This window comes from Grampus griseus, assembly GCF_964374135.1.
Source record: "Grampus griseus genome assembly, chromosome: 17".
Classification (NCBI taxonomy): Eukaryota; Metazoa; Chordata; class Mammalia; order Artiodactyla; family Delphinidae; genus Grampus; species Grampus griseus.
Genome location: NC_139011.1, coordinates 66,978,963 through 66,996,369, shown reverse-complemented (window position 1 = coordinate 66,996,369; position 17,407 = coordinate 66,978,963). Strand labels below are relative to the sequence as shown.

The following is a 17,407-nucleotide window of genomic DNA, read 5'->3' as shown; positions in this document are numbered from 1 at the left end:
AAAACTACTGTCCGGCATTATGTAGTGTAAGAAGTGCACAATAGAGAAACATGTGTCTGAACCCTGACTTGGCCACTATGTACAATCCTAAACAAATCACATTAACTCTCTGAGCCTCAGTTTTCATGATCTGTGTTAAAAAAAGAAAAACAATAAAAATAGTTATCTTGCAAAGTTATTAAGAGGATTTAAATGCATGATGTATATTAAGTGCTTGACAAAAACACTCTGCCAATAGTCAACATTCCACAGATGCTAATTTGTTTCCTCTCTGCTGCTCCTTTCTTTCCCCTACCCTAGTTCTGAATGACTTTTGACTGTTTTCAAGAGTTACACCCACCTACAAAGGATATGGATTTCAAGCTACAGGAGATAACCAGAATCATGTGTACTAACCGCCCAGTCCACCCCCTGGGGTTTCTAAATTAATAGGCTAGACTCAGGATATTATATTTGCGTATTAAAGTCAAATAATACATTCATCTATAGAGTTTTAAAAAGAAGAAGGTGACCTTTCCAAAAAAATAAGTAAATAGAAGCCTAAGCTAACGGAGAGTGGCAATTAAACTTTTAACAGGAGTGGTGACTCTAAAGTAACACGACCAACTTATTATCAAGCATATAAGGACCTCATATATATATACAATTAAATGGTGTCCTCCATCAAGTAGTCACTTCAGCTGACTATGTAATAGTCCAATGATGCCACCAGAACCCAAAGCATTTTGGGGACAACTCTTATTTGGTACATATTCCAAAATGTCAGTCCCCCAAGATTTTTACCACTTATTCTACGTTCACCAACAACACAGTAATGATATACCTGCTATTTGTAAGTACCAGATACTTGAGGAAGTACAATACTAACATTGTGGTGTACAGTTCAGGCCAATTTCTTTGAATCATGGGCTAATCAACCCAAAGGATTTCATAGATTGGCAGATGGTAATTGGGTAAAATGGTGCCTGATAGGGAAATGGTGCTCAGTCAGCGATGGCTGAACTGGATGACTGTTCATGGTAGAGAAGGGGGAGGGGGGTCTCTTATTATACCTGATGAGTCCATCGTTTCAGGTCATAGATTTCTAAGAGTACCTCCTTTTCAAAATGTGCTACTAAGAAGAGAGAAATTCTAAGAGCGTTGGAACACACAATCTTAGTTACAAAAAAAAAAAAAAAGTGCCAATCCCACTAAAATTCTCTCAGTGCAGTTTCTTAACCATCAGAGGAAAATTAAGAAAACACCTATTCCCAATCTACATATCTTTAGCTCCAACACAAAAGGAAACTTTCTCTTCTAAAGGATTAAAGATCTCCCACAAAGGGTAAAGGGGATCACTAAGCCCCCAGAGTAGACAAGAAGACATCAGCAAAATTCTCTGAAGACCTTCAAACTACACCAAGTGGACCAGTTTGACAGACACAGTGTAATTACAGGCAACGATGCTCCTCATGACTTAGCCGAACAAGTCTGCCCCGAGGGAAGTCCTTGTCACCTGGGACCACTGACTCCACCCCTTGTAGACATTATTTAGTCTAACAATGAGAACCCTCTCCATAAACTGCATGCAACCAAGAGAACCATTTGACCAATGACATTCCTAGGTAGAGAAGGAGACAACCTTGAACCCAGGAATATTCACACAACTACACCTATGCAGCCATGGATGGAGGGCAAAAAGCCAGAATCATGGGTCAGTCTCATCCCTTCTGTGGAAGACTGTAAATCTGCCAAGGAAACCATTTCCCAAATTAGTCTTACAGAAGCATAGGCTCATTGGCAGACACCGTCCACAATCGTATTGATATTTGTACGTTATAGTCCCTCCTAAGTCTGAGTTGTCATGATTCTTTTTCTGAGCAGCCAGATTCCACGAGTTAACTTGCTATCAGTCCACAGTGCCGTCAGGAGGCATCTACCTGAAGGACCATATAGAAAACATTCTGTGTGGCATCTAAATCAAAGTGATGTGCTGGGAGATACTGAAAAGGATGATGGATGTTGAACACCAAGGGCATTTGGGAACAGAAAAATCCTCTCTCAGAGTCACTTCAAGAAGGTTACAGTAGAAAGGAATTAAATGGAGGTATAAAATGATTCAGATAAGGTAGGATTCAGTACGACAGACCAGTTTATTTTACATAATTTTTAACCATTACTTGGGATCATAACCTAAATCCAGCTCACAGATCTCCCTACTCCTGTGTTCAAGGTGATCTTCCTGATTAAATGACATCATTTCAGAGTGACTGCAGCAATTTTCTGCACATAAAAAAGAAAGCTACACATGGGCTAGTGCTTCCAGGTATATAACTAAAATGGTCAGGTGAGACTCAATCTTACTTCTGTGGGATTTCTTTTTCCAACTATTTTGAGTGTCAAGGTTACAGTCCTCAACAACCCTTATGTGGGCCCTTAAAAGCTAAAAGAGGGCTTCCCTGGTGGCACAGTGGTTGAGAATCCGCCTGCCAACGCAGGGGACACAGGAGCCCTGGTCTGGGAAGATCCCACATGCCGCGGAGCAACTAAGCCCGTGCGCCACAACTACTGAGCCTACGCTCTAGAGCCCGCGAGCCACAACTACTGAGCCTGTGAGCCACAATTACTGAAGCCCGTGCGCCTAGAGCCCATGCTCCTCAACAAGAGAAGCCACCGCAGTGAGAAGCCCGCACACCGCAACGAAGAGTAGCCACCGCTCGTTGCCAACTAGAGAGAGCCCGCATGCAGCAACGAAGACCCAATGCAGCCGAAAATAAATAAATAAATTTATACTAGAAAAAAAAAAAAAAAAACTAAAAGAATTTCTGCAGCAATTTTCTTTGGATGAGAAAGCCATCAGTTTCTTTCCTTATTATGCATCTCAAATGACAGTTTCTAGCCATATTGTTTAGCACACGAGTGTTAAAACCCCTTATGAAAGAATCCTGAAGTGATATTCAAGCTCTCAGGTTCATGTTTCAGCAGCTTCTTTAACTCCTTTACGGTGGGGCAGATAGTCTAAAAGAGAATGTGTCTTATGAAACGAAGTAGCTGTTCCCTTTTTCACGCTACGCTTAAGGTTCCTTTGAAGCATTTGAAAAGTTCTACCTGATTTTTAGCTCTGCTATGGCTTACAATGCTATTAACAGTACTTTAGGGCAAGTTTAGCTTCCTAATTTCAGAACCGTATCTGCTTTAGTCTCTGACACCAAAAGTAACAGGCTGCACTTACAGTTTCCCAATCAAATTGCATAGTTGAGGCAAATTCATTTGTGCTTTGTAGCAGCACTCACAGTAGGTGTTCATATCTAAACCCTTTGCTTTGTCAACGCAAAATCACGGTCAAGCTCACCCTTGTTCAGAGCGCATGCTAATGGTACGCACCGCCATCACACTTCCCATGATTGTGTTAACCGTGCACCCAGCCTTATACCATATTGGAGCATTAGCGTCAAAATTAACTCAGAAATGGTAACAAATCTATCTAAACTCCTTCTTCTTGGAGAGAAGGGGGGAAAGGCTCAGTCTTGTTGAGGTATCCAGCCCTCAATCAACAGTGGCTGTGTATACTGAGTTTTGTTGGTTTGAGGATTGTGTCTTTAGAGGTTAAAAAAAGAAAGAAAGAAAAGAAGGCACGGGTGTTTCTCGAGTCACCATATTCAACTCAACCAACAAAAGTCTTCCATTTTCAAGCTTCAGAAGGGAGGCTACATGGCAGCAGGGCTTTCTTCCAGCCCCTGGTCTGGGGAGGAACTTATTGCTTCTAGGAAGGGCCCCGGATAGGTCTGTGCTGTGTACTGGATCCCTTTTTGCAGACCAGTCTCTTCGTGGAATTCTCCCTGGGTGCTGAAAGCTGGGCAGGATCTAGTCCGGACAGACTTATCGGCACTGTCGGTGTGGCCCACCGTCTCACTCACAGTGCTCAGTGGGAATTCCCTCCACCTCTGCCTCTGTAGCTCTTCCTCCTTGTATTTAATGGAGTACCAGGCCAAAAAAATAAAAATGAAGCCAACAAGTTTGAGGCCAGCTGCCAAACCAAAATAGACAAAACGAAATGATGTGACATTGTACTCCCAGCAAGAGCCCTGCACGCCACACTCCTGTTGCCACAGCATGCAGGTGGTGTCAATAACTGCTCCAAAGTAAATTGGAGTAGGAATGTATGCTAGAGTTGTCGGAGAAAAAGAAAAAGGAAAATAGTTAGCACATCTTATAAGAGGAAACAGATCTGTAAATTAACAGGATGCTTGTTCACTCTAAAAACCAGTTGAAGGGAGTGGTTTTCTCGTGTTACTTGATTTTTTGTAAATATGTACCACATCTTGTCATAATATTCTTATCATAGAAATGCTCACTAAATTGTAAATACTTTAAATCTTCTAGTTTGCAACTCAGTCAGAATGTGTTTTGGTTTTTAGGCATTTTATGATATTTATTTTAAAATTTATTATTATTTATTATAGTTGACATATTATGATATAAAACGTCTAAAAAGCATTAACACATCTTTAGACATAAAAATTTCTATTGATAAAAATGCAGTGAGGGAGGGGAGCTCCCTGGCGTTCCAGTGGTTAGGACTCGGCGCTTTCGCTGCCCTAGCCCCAGGGTTCAATCCCTGGGGTGGGACCTAAGATCCCACAGCCTCTCTGCCCAGCCGAGAAAAAAAAGAAATGCAATTAGGGAATCCTTTTAAACTTAAAAAATCCGATTTTGTTATGAAGTACACAACTGGCCATATTAGAACCCTTTATGATCCACAAACATTCAGTACACTTAGATCTTGTGGGTTGGGTTCTAGCCTTGGATGCAGGAAGAGTATCAGGCAAGCACTGTGCCCTGTAAGTCGGAAACCACATCAAATGGCTCCTGGAGTATGGAAATAAATAAGGCATAATATTCATCTTCACAGCTTATGCAGCACCTGTGAGGAGTAGCAGCTTCATTGTTTGGGCTACGATGTAGACATTTCTTTACTCCCATAAGGAAAAATGTCTACCCAAGTAGACCTCCTTCATTACATGCTACTCCCTTTGCTGAAATGTGTCCCCATTCCCAACTTGTTCACCTTGCAAATATCTACTCCCCCTTTAACTTCCTGACTCATTCAGATGCTACCATATTACCATTGCATTTTGTGTACACCTCCATTTTGTCCACTATCACCCAGTATTTAAACTATTTGTAAGTCTGTCACCCATAAGCTCCTCGATGGTGGGGACCATGCCTTTTATTCTTCGCATCCCAAGGACCTATCAGGACAGCCCATGGATCCTCAATAAGAGTTTATAAAAGGAAGTGATGAATGGAAGGAAAGGAAGAAGAAAAGAGAGAAGGGAGGAAGGGATGGAGGAGGGGAAGAAGGGAGAGAGGACAGGTGGGTTAATAGCCCAGGAGGCTGCAAGTGGTACATTTTTATCTTTTGGCTGCATCACACGGCATGTGGGATCTTAATTCCCTGACCAGGGATCGAACCCGACCCCTCTGCATTGGCAGCACGGAGTCTTAACCACTGGACCGCCAGGGAAGTCCCCCAAGTGATACCTTTTTCAATACGCCGTATTCATTTAAAAGGAGATATGGTCACTACAACTGAAATGTAACATTATTGGGCTGGGCAAAATAGATGAAGTGGATTAAGAGGTACAAAACTTAAATCATAAATAAGTCACAGGGATGTAATACACAGCATAAGGACTACGGTCAATAATATTGTAATAATGTTGTATGGGGATAGACGGTTACTGGACTTATCATCGTGATCATGTCGTAATGTTTGCAAATGTCAAATTGTTATGTAGTACACTGGAAACTAACATAATATTGCACGTCAACTATGTTTCACTTTTCAAAAATTTAACATCATTGAAATACCTGAAACTCTCTTTTTGCTTTGGCACTTGGGGAAATGGAAAGTGGCTGGTTGGCCTAACTATACTTTTTCATAATCAGTGGAACTTAAGGTAAGGTTGAATTAAATAATAAATGCCTGATATGTTTGTTCTCCCTCCACTAATTCCTTACGCTGTGGTGTGCATCTCTTGACTTATTCCACATCCACATGAAATCACCCAAGCCCCTGGCATCAGAGACAGGCCAAGCAAAAAGGAGGAACTACTTTTTTCTTTTCTTATTCAACTACCCCTTTGCTAAACAAACTTCCTTCTTTGAAAATAACTTTTTTGTTTTCAATGAGAAGTATAAGGCAAACTTCTTAACTAAATCAAAGAATGTCAGTCGTTCCTTGAACCAGCGTTCTTTGGAAAACGGTGCTTTCATGTTACCAAAAAATTAAGCCGTCCAGGGAGTTCTCTGGCGATCCAGTGGTTAGGACTTGGTGCTTTCACTGCCATGGCGGGGGTTCAATCCCCGGTCGGGGAACTAAGATACCAGAAGCCGTGTGGCACGGCACCCCCTCCGCAAAATAAGTAAAATTAAAATCTGATATTTAAAAAAAAAAAATAAGTCACCTAATTCAAAGCAACCAGAAGCCTTTGATGCCCACTGACAAGTCCTCACTCTAAGTCTGGGCCGTCGAGCACAACATGAGACAAAATGAGAATTTCAGAGCACATTCGTGTTGTCAAGGGCCAGATGATTTTTAAGGGTTTAAAATGTTTCATCCTTCAAGATTGAAATAAGCAGCTTGAATCAAAGAAGTCATTTTTTGTGCTGTGGACAATGATACTGATTACTGGGGAAAATAACAGCTGAAGAAGATGACAGACTGCCACTTAAGACAGAAAAAATATGCCTGACGATGAGGAAGTCATATAAAAATACATTGAAATCCATCAAGGGAATGGGCCACTTCACACGCTGTTTCCCAGTCACTGTCCCAAGACATCACAAGTGATGCAGTGTTTGTAAAAATCAGAAGGGTATTCTTCATGTCCAAATAAACTCTGGGACTTACCCCACTGACATAGCGCTAACGAGCTTCTTTTGTTAATAAGCAAAACCTAGTCCTTATATATCAGTTTGGAAAACTTTCTTTTTTTTTTTTTTTTTTTTTTGTAGAATTTTTAATCTCTTTTCCTCAGGAAACTTGATTGGTATACTCTTTACCCAGCCCAATAAAATGACTGGAAAGAAGTAAGGAATTGAAGTTTTCACACACACACAAAAAATGAGCACCAATTCCCATCACTTTCATGTTACAAAGGCACAAAAGGGACCAAAAAAACAGGATCATAAGCCCGTAACAATTTCTTGGTTCAAGATTTCTTACTCTACAAAACTCTGGGGAATTTAGCCCAAGTTTACGTTCACAGTGAAAGAGAAACGGATCTAAAGTCAGTTTTGGTTTCTTTCATCAGTGACAGAATTGGTCAGCTTTTAGTCCAAGTCAGGAAATGAGGAAGTTGTGCCTCGCCACTAACCTGTGAAATCCTAGCTACTATGAATGGTAACAAATGACTTGCCATTTTTAAAGGACAGTGGAAATTTGCCATCTACAAAGAGGAACAGAGAGGCACTCTTGGAAATACAGGAACATACCAAGTGTTCGCAATAAAACAAACTGCATTCCCAGGGCAAAAGGTCTCTCTTCATCTTCTACGGACCTACGAAGAAGGTAAAGAAAGAAATGTTTTAGAATAACGGCCTGAGGAAAATGAATGTCAAATCAAGCTTGCTTAGCGGCAGAGCCAGGGACCAAACATGCTGGGCCAAAATACTGAATTCGCTAGAATTTACTAACAATAGCAGAACAAGACCGATTATGGCTAAATCACCAAATAACGGTCTCCCCAGTGAGACTGCAGAGAAACTCCGATTAGCTCTATTTTTTGTGTAAATAACGGTGGCAGGACAAAGGTTCAGAGCTGAAGGTATAGAAGGTGAAGGTACAGAAGTGGCTCTAACTGAGTTTGCTGAAGGTACAGAAGTGGCTCTGAGTTTGCAAAATCAATTCTGTTAAAAAAAATTATATATATATATATATATATATATAGCATTTTATCCTAACTATTGCATTCTTTATCTCTGTTTGCCTGCACTTCCCAGAATGGTAGGTGTGTACACTGAACATGACTCCTGTAATTTCTCAAGTACAGAGAAAACAAGTTTTTTAAAAAAATGGTCCCAAAATGTGTAGGAAACAAGTCAAAAGTTAGAAAAAGAATGAACCCTCCCCAGTCACCTCACATTCTCTTCTTTTCCTAAAACTTATGCTCCAAGTAATTCCCACATGGCAGGAAGATTGGAGTCTATTGATCTTGTAATTAGTAAAGATTAAAGGGCTCCTTTTCTCAAGTTTTGGGTTAGAGGCCAACTGGTGACCTGCCATGTTTGAACATTATGAAATGGGCAGCCCTTATCTGGGTTATTTAACATCTCTTGTAGAACTAAAGTTCAAAGTGTTACATTATTAATGATTCACATTTTTTCATGACGAAGTACTTTATCCTTTCTATCCCATACACATAGGGTTCTCAGCATATAATGTAAAATTCCCAAGGACCAGCATGTCTGTCCTCTTTTCCGCTAATTTCTTTATTTTCTCACAGCAATTTCCCCAGTGTGGAACACATTTTTGTTACTTCGTAAGTATCTGCTGATGGAGGAATTGACTGAGTCAACCATTGGGACCAATGGGACTTTCGTGTGCTGTTATCTATCAAGGAATGCACCGGCTGAACATCGTCTAACTCAGCGTCCCATAGAAGGGAAGTCAGAACATGCAGAAAAAGCATGGGAGCAGCCCAACCGCCCTGCTAAGAATGACGTCTCAGCAGATGCATCCCACCAGGTGCCCAGCATTGTGGGGTACTGAGGAACCAGGGAGGACATCAAAGGGAGAATAGAGACTGACACCCCTCACTCCCTCATCACCCTGCATCCCAGCCCCCCTAAGGCTGCTGTGGGCGTGCTTTTGTTTCTTCACCACGCTGCCCCCTTCCTTCCTTGGTCCACTGCAGTCTTTACTGCGAATACCAAAACTCTGATCCGAATGTGCTGGTGTCAGCATTTTAAATAGGGCTTCCATTCAGGTAACTTTCACATTCTCTCTTAGAAGCCAAACAACACGAACAGGATATGTAACACAGCAAAGAAAGCACAGCATGAACAACTTAATAAATACGTTTCCGGGTCTGCCCTTTCCTTGATTCAATGTCAAAATTTTATGACAGTGAAATTTATTAAAGCAGCATTTGGAACTGCAAGACCAGCAGCAATGGCACGGATCCTGGAGTATTAAACATCTACAAGGTTGGAGATAATATTCTTTGCTATGTGCACAATTTAGCAACTTCCCCAAATGACTTGCCGCCTCCTCTAGGGCCAGGTTTCTTGTAGCTACAACGGTCACAGCTTTCAGTTCCTGAACTTGAACCTTCTAGGGTAGAGACTTCAGGGACCAAAGGCACCCAAAATAAGTTTCCCTGACCTATAGGGAGAGAACGCATCTGAATAAAGAAAGTTCGGAAGTATGAAATGTTACCATCTTCCTTTCCTTTCCTGACATGGGAAAACTCCCTTCTCTTAAGTTCACCAGGGAAATGTCTGAGCACTTTCCTGCACAATCTCACGTTGCTTTCCTCTCTGTGTTACCACATCAGCCCCCAGTCTGGACCAGGAATCCTGGCAACTCTGAGTGTATAACCCACCCTAGACGTTGAATGCTGTCCTCACCTGAGAGTTACTATGATGGCTGATGGCTGGGCACATGCTGTGATGAAGGTCACTATGAACAGAAAAACTAAGAACGGGATGAGGGTGTTACAGCTCCGTTTACACTTCCCCGACACAGCATAGCCGTTCTCATTGAGATACGTTTTGACAATAACCACGCGGACCTGGCTGCGCTGCCCCACTGTGGGAGGCGTGATCACTTGGCGGCTTTGGACACAGGTGCACTCTGTGTAATTCCGTATCTAAGCGATAACAGAGATCAGTTGGACGCTAAGCGAAATTCAGCATAGGAATAGTCAGACAAAGTTAAAATGCTCTAAAATCACTCTAGTATTTAAAAAGATGCAGAATATTTCATTGAAAGTATCTTCTGGGAGTTCCCTGGTGGCCTCGTGGTTAGGATTCCAGGCTTTCACTGCCATGGTCCGGGTTCAATCCCTGGTTGGGGAGCTGAGATCCCACAAGCCTCACAGAGCGGCCAAAAAGAAAAAGAAAGAAAAGGAAATATCTTCCTCGTTTTAACAGTCAGGATCCAAAGAGTGCATCTAACAACATCAAAATCTGCTGGTCAAGATGGTTTAAACCTAAACTTTGGTAAGAAGCTTTCAGCATTCAATTCTATACCATTCACATCCCATATGCTCATTCGGGGTCACAGTCATATGCTGTTTCCATGGCTGTTTAATTCTTGGGCTCTCCAATTAAAGAAGTCCTTCAAAAACAGGGACTAAGCCTTACTTTTATCTGTGCTCACCAGAGTGCCTAGCATAACCCTGAACACAGTGTAGGACCTAAAGTAAACATCTGTTAAATAAACACAGAGAATTCATAACGCAACCGTGATGACTTCAGCGTCTGTAATAGTGAACATATCATTGGCTGTTTCATTTGAAACCAGCTAATGCAAGGGACTAAAAACGTGTTTCAAACAAAACAGCCAATTAACCTTTCCTGCCTATTATGCTTTCACTGCTTTCACTGAATGGACATCAGATGAATTCACTGTCCTTGTGACCTGTTGACCCCCTAGAGAAGCAGGAGGAACAAATGGGCCACTGTTTGACTGCCTGTGCTCCAAGGACTGTGGGCCTCTTTGTAAGAATGATGGCTGACCCGGGGATACGATCCCCAAGGAGCCCATGTTTTCCCCACTCCCCTGAAGAGAGTTTTGAAGCCTCAGGTTATTGTTTATCTTGGCAAATGACCAGATGTCTGGACCACAGTAAGGTCCAGAAAGCCTGATGTTATCTCCTTCCACCCCCTTCTTTTTGCACTCCCAGGAAAGATAGTCCAGAAATGGAACTAGATTCCATAAAATAGGACATGTGGTCATCTGTGTGCATGACCTCCTTAGGCATACTTACGTCCACATTTATTGCCAAGGGTAAGGTTGGTCAAAGTTGCTATCGAGTTTTAATTATGCAATGCTCTTGGTTTTCTTTATGAATTGAGTTTTTCGTGTGTTGTTTGGTTAACCCTACAATGTGTAGCAAGACATCTTTGCATATTTCTGATTTATCCTTTCCAATAACTAGACTAGAAGACAAGTTGTACACATGGCTGCTTAAATAGGAATAATCCATGCCTCTGTTGTTAGAAAAGTATGTATCAATTTTTCAAATTGTGATAAGACAGAGACGCTTATGTGCTACTTATACGCTTGTGTTGTCGATTTTCAGCATGATATCAAGTGAGTGTAATACAGTTATTTTTAAAGTTAAAACAAAATAAGCACGCTGTACCAGAGGACTCACTCACTCCCAGGGAAGAACTTAGCCACTGAGAATAGATCTCATTGTCCCTTTCAATTCAGTCACACCCTGGAGCTCACCAATTACATAACGGGGGGCCAGCAAAAGGAATCTCAATTTATCACTAGAGTTTAAAACTCAGAAATCAAATATGACATCCCCAAAACAGGCAGTCAACAGTATAATCCCATATCGCCTGCACAGAACAAGCAAATGCACTTTAACCTTTTAATGAAAGCAGCCTCCTACAATCTGTTCTTACGTAAAGCATGAAACAAGGCTCAATAAAGAACTGAGTAGAATATGAAAACCTTCTCCCACAGTATTACAGACTATTTATAATTCACGGGGAAGGGAATTCTCAAAATAGCCTATTCTTGAACTGACAGAAATATCTTTACTCTGAAAGTTTAAAAAAAAAGTCTGAATTGATAGTCTATGAAAAATGACCATTGCCCGTCTACAGGCTCTGATCAGGGGAGTGCTCTCCTATTCTCTTCTATCAGCACCAAATGTGGTCGTCTTGACCTTCAAGTCCATCACAAGGGCCCTGTCAGGGTAACAAAGGAGAAAGCTAGCACTCAACCTTATAAAATTTCACTGGGTTGGCACAGAATGTAAGCAGGGCAGTGCTGATGTGGAATCAGATCACTATACACAAATGCTCCAATCAGCCCTGGAAAAAAAAATGATATAGTATTGCATAATTTTCTTTCCTCTGGGTGTTTGACAGAAGGTATTTTGTAGATTATTTGAAGTTTCTTGAAAAGGGAGACTGAAGCCTTGTGTTTGCATATGAAATCTAACAGTACAGGAACTTGTGAAATGTACTCACCCCAGTGCTCATGTTACCACTATTAACACAGCCAGCCAGACAAGGGTTAAAGTATGTAATTCCATCCGATCCACAGACTGGCTCATACTCGTGTATTTTACAACCACAATTCACATTGCAGCTTCCTGTCAGATTCCTATGAGGCATGGTCAGAGAAGGTCTAAGAGAAAAAAATAGATCGTGAGCAAAATTTGCTAAAATAAAACTCATAGGACAGTTCTTCATGTTCAGTCTTGTGTCCGTTTTAGAGAAGATATTCCCATGAAATCAAAGCCATGGTACCTTGACGTAGCACCCTAGATAATTATTTTTATGACTTTAAAACAAAACATGAAGAAAAATGTTTCAATTTTCTGGTCCTACAGATTCAGTACAACGTTCGTATCAAATTATTTATCATACCTCGATTCTATCCTCCATCTTGGTGATACGGATCTGAGCTCAGAAGTTCTAACCTTCATATAACTAAACTACTCACTTACTATAGACACTTGGCTCTATGTCTTAACAAATTGGACCCTCGATTTCTTTAACTGTAAAATGGAAGAAATACTCTTCTGTGTCAAACTAATAATATCATGATGAGGACATTAACATGGAATCCATCAATCAGAGTTATCAACATAAGGTCCTTTGACCCAAACCTTTAATTATTCTGGAATAAATTGTCAAAGAAAGACATGGGACTCTAGAAAATCAAAAGGAGGCGATTTTTCAAAGACCGTCAGGAATCACATCACTGGTTTGATTCAGATGACCAGAGAAGAACCATTAAACTCTCCTTCCCTCAAGAATGCCCAGATGTGGGTTTACAGGCAAACGTGATGGGTTCCATTTTTTCATGAGATCATGGTGTCTGATTCAAAGAAGTGATACAATATTTTAAACTCTAATAAAATCAGTTCAGGCAAGAAATATAAAAGGGGGAAAAGGGACTTCCCTGGCAGTCCAGTGGTTAGGACTCTGCACTTCTAATGCAGGGGGTGCGGGTTTGATCCCTGGTTGGGGAACTAAGATCCCACATGCCTCGTGGCCAAAAGACCAAAACATAAAACAGAAGCAGTATTGTACCAAATTCAATAGAGACTTTAAAAATGGTCCACATCCAAAAAATCTAAAAAAGGTGGGGAGGGCAGGCAAGTAAGGATATAGGGCCTGAGAGAGAGATTTAAGGAAATGGCTATGGAAAGACAGAGGCAGGCAGGTACCCGGAGGGAATCATGGAAGGATGAAAGGGGCTCTGAATGCTCACATCCAATGACCTCCTTCTTTTGCTTTCATGACCATCATTTTTAGGTGTCACTGATGACGTACCCTTCCTAAAGCCTCATGAACTGGCAATAGCAGATCCTTCATTCACCTGTCCAACTACCATCCTCCCTCCATTCAGCAGATATTTTGGAATGTCTGTTATGTTCCAGGACTTACCTTTAATGACTATGTTGAGTAACCACTCACCCAGTAGCCTAGTCCATCCCAACCATATGTATTAAATCCATAAACATAAAGTGTTGTTTGTTCAAAGGCTTTTCTCCTGTGTCCTCTGTCACACGTTGATAACTGAGTCATCGAATTTTAATGGAAGGAACAAGTTCACAGCAGTATTTAAACCTTACCAAGAAAGACTTCCAAAGAGGCAAAAGGAAAATAAACTCTATTCTTCATTCATATCCCTCCACAGAAGAAACTGTCACAAGACTCTCATAATTATTATATTCACCAACTCTTAGAATCATACCATTTGATAGTTAGAGAAAGCCTGCGCACAGCAACGAAGACCCAATGCAGCCAAATAAATAAATAAATTGAATATACCTTTAAAATGTGATTCGGGACCGGTAGTTCTCACAGGGGCAGCAATTTCGGCAACGTCAGGAGACATTTTTTTTTGTCACAACTAAAGGGATGCTACTGGCATCTAGTGGGTAGAGGCCAGGGCTGCTTCTAAAAGTCCAACAATACACAGAAGAGCCCCTCCCCAGGATAAGGCATTAACTGACCCAAATCTCGATATACTGAGTCTGAGAAACCCTGTTCTAGACCTATTTCCACATTCCAAGGATGATGAAATGGACGTCTAAGGAAGCCAAATGATTCATTATGAGGCTGACTGGTGCTATTTTTACAAAATATTTATTTATTAATTTATTTATTTTTTTTCTGGCTGCGTTGGGTCTTAGTTGCAGCCTGTGGGCTCTTTAGTTGTGGCGCACGGGCTTAGTGGCCCCGCGGCAAGTGGGATCTTTGTTCCCCAGCCAAGGATCGAACCCGCAAACCCTGCATTGGAAGGCAGATTCTCAACCACTGGACCACCAGGGAAGTCCCAATTAGTGCTATTTTAATTGATATCACATGAAGAGTATTCTGTGTGAATTACTATTATCTTCAATAGTTCTGCAAAAACCAAACTGCAAGCCATGACCAAATAAAAGGGACTTATATGCCTGCGTGCTTAGTCACTAAAACTGACACGCTTCAAATCCATACAATAGGGTCTTTACTATGCATGTTTAAAAGTTACACGGAGTTTCCTATTAACAGCATGCTTCATATTCATTTATGACGGCCACATACTTCAAATACCTCTCCTTTATGGGTATGTCCACTCAAGAGAAAGGAATCTAAAGAGAATGCCAACAGATGCTCAGAGCACACATCAATGACAGGAAGGCAATCGTCTTCCTGCGTTCTGGAAACAAAGGTACAGTCCCAGGTCACCCTTGGGTATGCTCGCTTTTCTCATGAGATCATGGTGTCTGATACAAAGAAATGATACCATATGGAAAGTTCTAAGAAAATCAAAACAAGCAACAAATATAAATAGCAGTGAAAAGACAGAGGCATTTATGGAAAATGTCATTCGGGAAAAAGGCCATAGTTGCACAAAAAAAGGAAAGATGCTGACACAGTTAATCCTTTACGTTGCGCTGATTTAAAAAAAAATTATTTTTAAGAATAATAACGTCTTGTTTGACTATCACTCACGCTCCAGAAGACAGACTGGATTAGAATAATAGTGCGAGTGTTTAAATCTGAGTCACTCCAAGCAACCTCTCATGAGCCTGAGCTAAGACCATCATGGGAGTACAAAATTTACAAGGACTGCAGTACACCACACTCATCCCTGTGCAAAGGGACAGTACATCACCTTTCTAATAAATGAAAACATTACTGACAAGTTAGCCTTGCAAACAAGAGGTTCATGTTAACTCAATGTCCATGTAGGTGTTCTTTCCATGACAGGAACAATGACTCACTAACAAATGCCTTGTAACTACATGGTCCAAGCTGTAAACCTAGGTCACACATGACATGTTACTATAAATACCATGGAATTATAGGATTAGAGAGACGGGAGGAGTCTCTGAGGTTAACTAGTACAGCTTACTGATTTTCAAGCCTAGGAAACTATGAAAGGTGTAATGACATGCCCCACAATCATTGAGGCTTTAAGGAAACCAGCCATGGGGAGACCAAAATGAACAGAAAAGGGAAGAAGAGCGAGCTTGCTGCCTAATCTTCATTAAATCAATTGCTTAAGGATCAATGTTTATTTAAAGTAACATACAACAATAAAACAGATTGAGGTTTAACATAAGGAAAAATCTCTACCATGGAGCTATTACAGCTGGGTATGTAAGGATACAGTTGCTCTCAAATCACACACATATTCTCGCACACACACACACACACACACACACACACACAATTGTGTCACATCACCCCACCCCAAAACCTAAAGAACGCTTGGACTTCCCCAACTGACACACTTCTACTGGTTTCCACAAATCAAAGAGGAGCCCCTTAACCTTCTTTCTGCCTCCTGTTAATTTTCTCCTTACTAAGAGATATGACAAATAGGGATCCACACGTCTTATATTCAAGCCACATGGATTAAAAGACTATGACCCACGCAACAAAAACCTTTCAGGCAAAATATACTAATCAACTAAAAAAAATGGTATCTTTCTCATAATTTCTTAAATTTTTATCAATCTATCTCAGTCTTTAAGAAGACTTCAATTAGAATGTTTCTTTTTAATTCCGCTTAAATCCTTGGCTTTATATTAAAGCCCTTCCTTGGCCAGATATAGCTGTGCAACTTCAGGTTTATAAATAATACTACTATCATCATCATCATCATCATCATTATCATTTAGGACTAACATTTACATAGTCCTAATTTCAATCCAGGACTTGTGCACTGAGATCTCTATAGAAGTTACCTCATGTATTCCTCATGAGAATTAAAATTATTATGGCTGTGTCTCCAACTTTCAGATAATGAAACTGAATATCTGAGAGGTTAAGATAGGTACTGTTAAAGTTCACAGAACTAGTAAGAATCAGGGATTTAAACCCAGTTATATCTGTCTCCATAGTGTGTCCCCTTAAACGCCTACGGCAGCGCACCCACTTTGTGTAATTGGCCATGGTTTCCCTTGAGTCTTCTGTGTGCTCTCCCTCCTCCTTTTTCTTCCTCTAATGCAGCTTTCCTGGCACTCACCTCTCACTGTGCTGAGCATTAGAGTCAGAGAGAGCGGGTTCAGGGAATTCCCTGGTGGTCCAGTGTTTAGGACTCTGTGCTTTCACGGCTGAGGGCCCAGGTTCAATCCCTGGTCGGGGAACTAAGATTCTGCAAGCCACTCAGCGCGACCACAAATAAAAAAATAAATAAATAAATAAAAAGAGTGGGTTCAATTCCATATCTACAATTCACCAGTGCCATGAACAAATCTAGAGAGACTTCACTTGTGTTGTAAAACAGAGACCAGAATATCTATATCGCAGGGTTGATGGGAGGATTAGATAAGTAAATGGATACCCAGCGCCCAGCGAGTTCCTAGCACATAAAAGGCACGAAGATACTGATGTGTTTTCTTTATCTACACAGGGCAGAAGCAGGAAGGAATAAAAGTAACACAGTCACAATCACAAAGAGCACAAAAGGCCTTCATGATGATTTTCTTTTCAAAAAGGAAGATGTCATTTTCTTATTTACTCATATAGAGAACAGTCAGAAAACTAGATGAGGGTCCAGTTGCAGGCCTACCATTTAGAAGCTGTATGACCTTAACAACCTAACAGTTAATGGCTGTCAACGCCCCTCCTGCCTACATGAGCGGAGATAAGCATGATCAACACAGGGGAGTATGTAATAACTCATGGGATAGCGTAGGGTTCCCCAGGACTATACTCATGAACG

At 41.0% G+C, this 17,407-nt stretch overlaps 1 protein-coding gene across 3 annotated transcripts in view; it reads right to left on the bottom strand.

Annotated features, from left to right (window-relative positions):
- Positions 1–3,686: 3,686 nt before the first annotated feature.
- The window catches only part of SLCO5A1 (solute carrier organic anion transporter family member 5A1), a gene marked incomplete at its 3' end in the record, with an annotated part of 119,519 nt that continues 105,798 nt past the window's right edge, over positions 3,687–17,407 (bottom strand). For 2 of the 3 annotated variants that reach the window (XM_082674912.1, XM_082674913.1), the window contains 4 exons: positions 12,202–12,361; positions 9,616–9,857; positions 7,480–7,544; positions 3,687–4,144 (listed from right to left, as the gene is read on the bottom strand). In XM_082674912.1, the coding sequence (XP_082531038.1) occupies positions 3,687–4,144; positions 7,480–7,544; positions 9,616–9,857; positions 12,202–12,361 (925 nt within the window). The remainder of the gene's footprint in view (positions 4,145–7,479; positions 7,545–9,615; positions 9,858–12,201; positions 12,362–17,407) is intronic. The other variant, XM_082674914.1, reaches the window with a different exon arrangement.